Source organism: Austrofundulus limnaeus, unplaced genomic scaffold (genome assembly GCF_001266775.1).
Source record: "Austrofundulus limnaeus strain Quisiro unplaced genomic scaffold, Austrofundulus_limnaeus-1.0 Scaffold5, whole genome shotgun sequence".
In the NCBI taxonomy this organism is placed as follows: domain Eukaryota; kingdom Metazoa; phylum Chordata; class Actinopteri; order Cyprinodontiformes; family Rivulidae; genus Austrofundulus; species Austrofundulus limnaeus.
This window is the reverse complement of record NW_013952407.1, coordinates 3,722,925-3,732,320: the sequence shown is the minus strand read 5'-3', so window position 1 is coordinate 3,732,320 and position 9,396 is coordinate 3,722,925. Positions and strand designations below refer to the sequence as shown.

The 9,396-nt window shown below is 41.6% G+C and overlaps 1 protein-coding gene across 2 annotated transcripts in view; it reads right to left on the bottom strand.

The window, feature by feature from the left end:
* The window catches only part of myo1ea (myosin IEa), a gene marked incomplete in the record, with an annotated part of 48,344 nt that overhangs the window by 6,568 nt on the left and 32,380 nt on the right, over positions 1–9,396 (bottom strand). For both annotated transcript variants that reach the window (XM_014027518.1, XM_014027525.1), the window contains 11 exon segments: positions 422–567; positions 657–826; positions 923–1,037; positions 2,991–3,135; positions 3,826–3,924; positions 4,755–4,861; positions 5,028–5,109; positions 7,323–7,408; positions 8,225–8,392; positions 9,133–9,216; positions 9,319–9,396. In XM_014027518.1, coding sequence (XP_013882972.1) covers positions 422–567; positions 657–826; positions 923–1,037; positions 2,991–3,135; positions 3,826–3,924; positions 4,755–4,861; positions 5,028–5,109; positions 7,323–7,408; positions 8,225–8,392; positions 9,133–9,216; positions 9,319–9,396 — 1,280 coding nt within the window.

Below are 9,396 nucleotides of genomic sequence, written 5' to 3'. Positions count from 1 at the left end.
AAATAATTAAAGGTAAAAGATTTTGACTGGGTTCATCGGTTGTTTGAAGAGAAGCTATAAAAYTAAGTTTAAAGATGAAGAGAACTGTTCTTATTTGTTGAGCATATTGTACAAATCTAAGGTTTGCAACAGATTTAAATGACTGAGGTGTAAGATTTGACTTGCTTGAAACAAGGATGTGGTGTCACCTAGCAGCAGGGAACAAGGCCTATTGTTGACTTTAGTACTGTAGATAGGATGAAAGCAACACTGGATTTTATAGACTGGATTTGTTTAGACCATTTGTTATGGGCTTTATTTATTAAACAATATGGAGATCAGGCGGTTTAGAACCTCAGAGGAAATACAAATGCAACAAAAAGTATGAGAATCTAGTTTGTTGTAATTCTGAACAAAAAGTACGTTTAATGACAGTTTTTACCTGAGAGACACTGCCAAGATTTTCTCCACATCGATCTGCCTCTTCAGCACCTCAGTCACCTGACCTTTCTCTGGTCCTTGCTTCACCTTCTCTCTTCCAATCAGGTACAAAGATTTAGGAGTCAAAATCAAGTCCCTCCTAATTCCCTGAATACAAAAACAAAAGCACAATGATTTGACTTTTTTTTGGCAGTTATTGGAAAAGAAAAAAAAAACGCTAAAAAATAAAATCAAACCTTGAACCGGCGGTCGTATTTCGTGACTTTGTCAGCAAAGTCRATCTTTTCTCTCTTGCCCAGAAACTGCCGAAGTTCAGGTCTGTCATCCATGCCGAGGTAGTCGCCCACAAAGTTTCTGTTCAGGCTGTGCCGCCGCCGCTCTTTTCGGTTCAGCAGCAAATCAGAAGCTRATTTTAAAAAATGAAAAAAGGAGCGGAACTCCAGATGAGGGATGAAGACAGASTCAGACGGATAATAAAGCAGCAGGCGCTCTCTTTACTCACCTTCTTCCCTCATCTGAACGTATTTCTTACGAGCAACATATTTCCTCCAGGCCTTCTGGATGGTCCTCGCGTAGCCATCAAACTTTCGYTCCCTCGTCTCTTCCAGCAGAAAGAGCTACGAGGGAAAAATAAAATAAACAGTGTAAGTAATCAGTATAAAATATACTCAACATGTACAGAGTACAGTAGCTCACAGAAAACCAGTATGACTTCATTTAATAATTTAAATGTTTCTGAGTGTGACAAGCCCCTCCCACATTCCCATGTTCTGTTGGTAAATGTATTTTACTCAAATTAAAATATTTAGTTAGTTCAATTCTTGGAAAAATGCAAATTTTTCTGTATGTGTGAATAATAAACAGCACTCCAGGAATATTATGATGGTAATATTTATAGGGATACCAAAACCATCCTAATAGCATCAATCTCTGCGTGATCAACAGGCTCGTCAGAACACTTTGTCCCAGCAGAACACCAGACTTTTTACCAGCCTATGTCATTTCCTGCCGGACCTGCCGACACACAGTCGCAATCTCTGCCCTTTCTGTGCCAGACTAAACATCCTGTCCACTCTTCCAACGGGCCCCGGCATCAACAAGGCCAACCGCACGAGGACACCACAACCAAGGCCAAAAACACAACGCAAGAGACTTCATCCACAGAAAAATAAATAAAATGCTCCGGGTCGCAGCACGCATGTGTGACACCACAGAGCCACTGAGGCTTCAGGTTTTTCAGCTAAATAGTAAACTAAACATGAATCATCTTGTGTTGAGAAAGGATGAAGTTGTAGCCATTTTTGGTTAAACCTTGACATCATTGGCAATCGCAATATTGCGAAATGTCATTTTCACAGCTCTCAGCARCAGTCACATGCAGTTTTAGCTCTATATTTGTAAACTTGACTGCATTATATCAAATTTTAAAGTGGACTGACTTCAAAGTTAAAGCCTCTTCGTGCTTCATCTGAACTGATGAAAATCGGCTCTCGTTTGTCGCAGTAGCGAGATGAAAATCGTGTCATTTTGTTCGCAGCATCTTGTCATCACCCACTGTGAGAACTTTTCACCCCCCATCAAAATGAAAACGTGGTTCATGATATAATCTGGTAACAAACACAGAAGCGCATCAACGCTAACCCGCATAAAAATGATATCTGTCTTTAGTGTTTGATCTGTCAGAGCAAAAAGAAAAGCCACCAAAGAAATTCATCGTCTCATTGGGAGAGAAACTTTCAACAAGTGGCCTGTTGTCGAACAAACGTCACTTGTTACACAAAGAAAAAAAAACTTCGGTCGTGCAGCTGATGAACTGGTGTCAGAGTTTTTAATCAGACACAGGCTTGTTTGGAGAAGTCTGGCAGCTCGTTTCAGCGATCTGTCCTGTGTGATATTTGTGTTTCATTAGAACACCTCACTGACCCTCAGTCTGTCAGGAGGGGGGGGAGGCTGCAATAACTGTGTAAAAGCATTCCAGATCAGCTGTAGGGCCTGCGTTAGGACTGAGCTGTGCATGTGTGTGTGTGTGTGTGTGTGTGTGTGTGTGTGTGTGCTGCTAAAAATACACCAGCGGGTGTGTGCCTGCCCGTCCCCGCTCCGTTTCATCTGGTAATATGTGAGAACGCAGGCGTCACACAAGTGCTGCTTTCATAGGAGTCATAAAGAAAAGTAGTGATGGCTGAAAAAAAAGACAAGCCTTTACGACCCCACCTCCCTCCCACCCCCCAACGCCCCTCCATACACACACACACACACACACACACACACACACACTCCACTTTTCCCAGCCTGAGTCCGTAGTTTCACAGCAGCGTTGACTCACCGCTGACGTGGACCAGGGGTCGGGTTCTTTCTCCTCCCCTACACGACTCAAGCATGATTTGGGACTCTGCTGCCTTTTATGGTGCTCAGAGTAAAAAAATGCTGAGTTCAGATTTTTTTTAAACTCTTGCTAACAAAAACAGGCAGACACTCTCACAAGTTATTTCAGTTCAGAGGATTCGGACCAATAAGTTCCAGGTTAGTCACTCATGTTCCTGGACTGAGTTCCTCCAGAGGTGCAAACTCACCGACTCGGGGGCTTTAATGAAGATTTTGGTTTTGCCGAGCTGGAACTGATCCTGGTCCATGTTGACAGACCGTAAGAGGTGAAGGACGCCCTGTTTCTCATCTCCTTGCCACGTTGGCCAGGACTCTTTGGTCAGGATGGCGTACCTGAGAACCAAAAGTACCAACATTGAAATCATGACCGTTTGAAAAGTCAGATCCATGAAGTCAAAATTAGCCCAAGTGCAACTCAAATCATAAAGTAGTGCTTTTAAAGCCTTCTTTCCCACATTTAAATCCTTCATTTAGGGTCTATATACAGTGGAACTGCAACGCTTCGGTCTGGATTCCTCCTAATTGTAACTTCACAAGCCCCTTTCACCCCTTTTCTGAGTTGTGTCTCAGATCAACTCGTTTTTAGGCTGTCTCTTTAAATCCAAACGAGGCGCTTCATATCCCTGCCTCCCTCCAGCTTCCAGAGCGGTTCATTCTAGTTTGATAGAGGGGTTAAGACTATATAGATGCGCAGAAAATTTTTATTTACAAATGAATAAAAAGCTGTCAACCAGGGAAGACTTGTCCCATCCAGCCTTACTTGTTGGAGCCAGAGTCTGACCCAGAGCCAGAGGAGAATYAAGACCACCAAATTGTTTGCCAGTTCAGTCACAAATAATTTGACATAATAGTTCAGAAAACGTAATAGAAAACAGAGAAAACTGAACGGGTTGATAAAATATGACCTAAACAGAAAATAAAGAAATCTTTGCTCAACAAAATGCATTTAATGGCTAAAAAAGTGGATTTTGCATGATGAGTCCCCTGTTAACAGGAGAATCCCATGGGTCTGAGGTGTGATACCTGTTGAGGAACTTCCTGAAGACTCTACGGTAGGCGTAGCCRGCACGCCTCACCCTGATGTTTTCCTTCAGACCCAGATACTCGACCTGGTGCTTCACTCTGAAAACAGAACAAATTAACATCACATGAAAAAGGTACCGATAGACTTTTTGTTAACACCATATCCTCTATCAATGGAAAAATTTCAACTTCTGACACATTTGGTGGCGACTGATTTTTAATCATTTGCCAAACCAAAACCTTTTCAAGACACTTTGCAGCTCTCACCACGCTGGGGGAAGCCATAATTGCAGGTCATTGTATGCAAAACAGTTGCTTGTGCTCAACATTTTCCTTAAACAAAGGCCTTAAACACCGGGCCGTACACTCAGACTTCCTGTGAAAAYAGCACTTCCGCAGCTAATTAATGAGTCAATGCTCACAGCTCCCAACAGGAAGGTCATAAGCCCCAAACAATACAACTTCACTCTTTACGTGAACGTGTAGCGTCCAAACCCGGTGTGCAGGGAAGGAAGAGAGCGAGAAACTGATGACCAAAAACGTCTTTGGGTGAACAACAACAGCAAAAAGCTAAAAGAAATAATTGACCTTCTCTCCAAATTTGAGCTCTTCAGGGAGTGTTTTTGATCARTCAGCAGCCATGAGCACCCTAAAACCTCTGGTTGAACAATAATCAAGTCTGCTGCGGTTATTTATTGGCTCTGGGCAGTGATAAACACGTAGACTATTTCCTTGTCGGCAGCGAAGAGGGATCTGATTTGTTTTAATTTGAATTATGTAAACCGAACCATCTTTTCTCATTAATCCGGTTCCTGTTTTCAGCTTTTAAAGTTTTAGGAGAAAAGCATTTCAATGAGCCATCCGAGAGGAGATAGCTGGGTTTTGTTTGTGAGTGGGAACAACAGAGGACGCTGCGCTCCATCACTCACCGTCCCTCCTCCCAGTCTTTGGGCTTCTTGGTCTCGTTTGGTTTGATGCAGCGGATGTAGTGTGGTGTGCATTTCATCAGCGTGCTCACCAGATCATTGGCTTGTTTCTGGAGGGAGGAATCGGAGCAAAAACTCAGACAGGAAGGAAGGCAAAGATCACAATGAGGCAGACCAAGGTAATGTTCAAGTGAAACTCACACATCGTCTCAAAGACCCCCCTCCACATTTACTGATAAGAAAAACACACAAACGCACACATCACTGAGCCCGCACCTTTATTTTGCTGCCTGCGGTGGTGGGTCGACCCTTCTTCTCAGCGTTGAGGTTTTCTGGAAACAGCGCTCTGATGAAGCCACTGTGAGGCGACAAATGGTGACGAATTAGAAATTAATGTTTCACCCTCTGATTAACAACAACAAATCAAATGTAACNAAATAAGAGCACACTCTCCCATGGCAGCTAAGAACCTGAACAAACAAAACAGTTAATGATTAAAGAAGCAAGGACCTTCAACTCACTAAGGTCAATGATTCGAATTCCCAAAACATTTGGGAACGTTGGAGGTGGGGGAGTTGGTCTTTGTGTGTGTGTTTAYTGGTATTTGTTAGCTTTCTGGTATGCACATATACCTTGTCGAGACCATTGTTCTTATTGGWTACCAAAGACTGGTCCAAAAATGGTGGAACTTCATTTTTGGTTTGGGGGTTAGAGTAAGGGTTCAAAGATAAAATATAGAAAAGACTGGAAGTCAATGAACTGTCCTAATAAGGACAGAAATGCAAAAGCTTGTGTATGTACATGTTTTTGTGACCTGATGAGGACAATTTTTGACCATTTTCCTGGTACACACAGTCTGGTGAAGACCCACTGTTTCTTATGGGGACAAAAGCCTGGTCCCCGTTGGGGGAAATACTGATGGTGGGTCAGGGGTTAGGGTTAGCACCAAGGTGTGAAATGAGTTTATGTTAGGTTTTAAACCAGGTATGTAATGGGGTGGTTAGGTTTAGGGTGAGGGGTCAGGGTTCTGCTACAGAAATGACCAGTGAATGAATGGAAGGCAATGCAAAGTCCCCATGAGGATAGAAGAACAAATGTGTGTGTGTGTTGAACTTGCACAAGGTCATTCCTATAAAGAGAAATAAACTTTGTTTTTGAAGAAATATTGTTTGAATTGGCCTCAAAGTATAATCAACATATTCTTTGCTCAGTTTAAAAATAAAATAAAATAARCAGAAATATTCAAAGACCTGTGTGTTTCCACAGAACACTAAATTCAATCTTTCTTTCTGGCTCATCTCTCTGTAAACACATGAAGCACAGCTCAACTGTATTTCGAAAAAAAAAAAAAAAGAAGCCAAGTTGGGTTTTTTTCCTGAATCTCTTTCTATTGTTACTTGTGAGGAAGAAATTTAGCAAGAAGATGTAGAGAAAGTAACTCAACAATCAGGAGCCTTCTTTGTTGGTTTCATGTTTTATAACTGTGGATCCCCAAGTCCTGCAATAAAGGGGTCTAGACTGGCCCCTCTGTCGGTCTGAGTCTAGAGCTCAGAGAGTTTGTCTTAGTTTTATTCAAGAGCCATTAATAAAACAAAACTTTATTTTTTATAGGAAATATGCTGTAAAATGCTAATTAATTTAAATGTATGTTATRTATGGTGTGTGAAGCAAAAATAAAATACTCCCAAAAGTTTTAAAACTTTACCAAATGTAACTTTTTTTTTTTGAATATGTCACATATTAAAAGAAGTTGCATCAAAATCTTCAAAAAGTGTGGTGACCTGATGTTAAGATGGCCTTCATTTCAGTTTCTTTTTTTTTCTTTTTTTTTTTTTTTTTTTTTTTTTTTTACCCAAAGTCTATTTTAATATTTGGGCTTTTTTCTTTTCTCTTCCTGTTTTCTGGCGCCTACATCAGGGTTGTTTAGTTTTAAACTCCTGACTGGAGTCTTGGACCTAGAAGAAAGGATCAGCAGGTTTTGTGTATAAATACAAGTCAACTGATGTTCTCCAGCTGACGTTGCAGGTCAAACCTTTCTTCTCTGTTCAGACCTGCTGCTCAAAGGAATGAGGGCGCTTCCTTTTCTTCTGACGGTTCCTTTCTGTAACCTTTTCACTTTATGTACAGATATGTTGGAGCATTTATGTCACGCAATATTTGCGTTTTCCAGCACGTGTCCCAAAGGAAACCTTTTATTTTCTCACCATATGTGCAACACAAAGGAGCATGCAGGGGTTAAAGAGACAATCCAGGCTGTTTGCACAGATGGCCACTTCAATACCCCCCCCCCGACCCCCACTTACAATAAAACCATAACACAGGGTGACCAGACTTGAACCTGAAAGCCCCACACACACCCCCAAAGCCACGTAATGAGACAGAAAGCAGACGTGAGTCAGGTCAGAGGGCGAGACATCACCAAGTCCCGCACAGTTCAGCTGCCTCCCGCCTGTTTCCAGATGGATCGATGCTTCTGCAGCTTTCGTTCAGATGTGCTCGATTATAAACACATGGCTCACAAAAGGAGAGTCGCAGAGGAATCCTCCCCACATGTTGCTGTGAGTTACTTACATTTCACTGCTCTGCATCAGCTCAATGAGGTCAGTGAAGAGGACGTCTCGGTTCCTCTCACAGAAGCCCTCTGCGTCGTAGGACACCTGCAGAGAGGCAGAGGGGTTTCTCAACAACAACAATCATCAGAGAGTTTCCAAAACCTGAAGCAAAATGGAAAATAAACACTGGATGGAAGTGATATTCTGAACTCAATCCAAAACTTGGCTTTAACGAGAAAATTGAACGGTTTTGAAGCTCCAGCCTCCCTTTAAAGGCAGCCGTCATAATAACGCTCATGTTATTTCTACGACACTACATGGAGATGGGAGGAAAGTTTCGAGCGCAGTCATGGGAGCCTCAATCCTTTCMTTCAAGGCTCATTAAGCCTTTGGCATGAGGGCCAGGCTGAGGCTGCCACACATCTGGAGGACGACACGAGATGACCTCGGCAAGCCGCCGCCAAAATCTACACACACACACACAAAAAAAGAAAACGTCGCGCAAACTTTATCATCCGATTTAATTGAGACTGATAAACTTGTGACGTTGATATTCTTCTGTTGTGAGGAAGGCGAAGTTGGTTTTCAAGTGGAAACCTTAAAAGGATCAAGATGTGACACAGACTTTCAGGATTGAAGCAGCAGCTGTGCAACTGGTGCTTCTGACAGATGATGTGAAGAACAGCTCCCTTACCAAAACCATAAAAAATAATGAGTTCTATTTCCAGAACTTTAATTTCAGCCTCCTGTTTCAGGCTGTATATATATACTGTATATATACTGTATATATATATATAAAACATATTACACCTGACTCAACAGCAGAGACAAGTGTACCGAGGGGTGTTTGAATCGTTCGGATTTGATTTCCAGTCGTTTCCAGACAAACCAAACTCATTTACTCAGCGTGGTCACACTGACCTTGCCAGCGTAGTGATGGATAATGAAGCCCTGGTTCCAGCTGTTGAAGTGCTCGTGTGTGTTGATCTGGACTCGGAGCTTCTGCAGCATGGTTTGGTCGGCTCCCTCACCCACTGCGTGCATGGTGGCACACACGTCATCCAGGATGCACATGACACCCGGGGGATTCTGGGGTCATGGAAAAAAACAACAACACATCTTTGATGTCACAAACTGAGTCATTGCTTATTCACTTGGTTTACTTAGTAGATTCGATTTTAGTTTTATTATTTCTAAATCACAAACTTGCAAGAATTTTTTTTACATAAACTTGGCATGTAATTTACGTAAACCATTTTAGAATGGAAGCTTCGCAGTGGTTTTCACCAACAGCTTTTTGAGCTTTTTAAAAACAAGTTAACTTGTGACTGGATTAGGCAAAGAGCCGAACTGTCAGACACTGAGATAAATCCCCAGCCCCTCTTTGAGTTGGGGGGGGGTTAAAGCCCACACTGTGGATTAGACTTCTAAGGAGAAAATTAGGAGGCATGTTGGCACATTTAAGAATAATAATAAGGTCAGTGCTAAAGAACAAAAGCATAAAAGGCTGTTTTAACAAAAACGTTTGAAAAGCCAACTTTTTAAAAAATTTCATTTAATGGTTTTATTTTTATTATCAGTAAAATATTAAGAATTGTGAAAGGTTTTAGAGCAGTTTGTATTGGTGTGAGCTAAGAGAGTGTTTTTGTTGTTCAATATCTCTGATAAAAACTAAAACTTTACATTTACCATCACATCTGAACTTCTTCTTTTGAACTAAGATCTATTCACAGCTGATCAAATACTGATAAAAGTTCAGATTTAAACCCATTAAGAAGCATGCAGGGTATCCTCTAGTATTACATTGTTGAAAGCTCTTCTGTAAACACCTTGCTCTCGATGAGATCGCACACAATCTTGTTGTTGAAGTAATCTATAGGAGTCCATTTGATGCCCTCCTGCACATACTCCTCCTATAGGAAGTGAAATAAATCAAACAGAGAGTTTTAAAAACAAACTACAAAGGTATAAAACCAAAAATCTGCACAAAGAGGCAGAATGTGGAGAAACTTCACCTGCTCTGCCTTTAGAGTCAGCTCGATGAAGATCTGCTGGAGCTTCTCGTTCACAAAGTTGATGCAGAACTGCTCAAA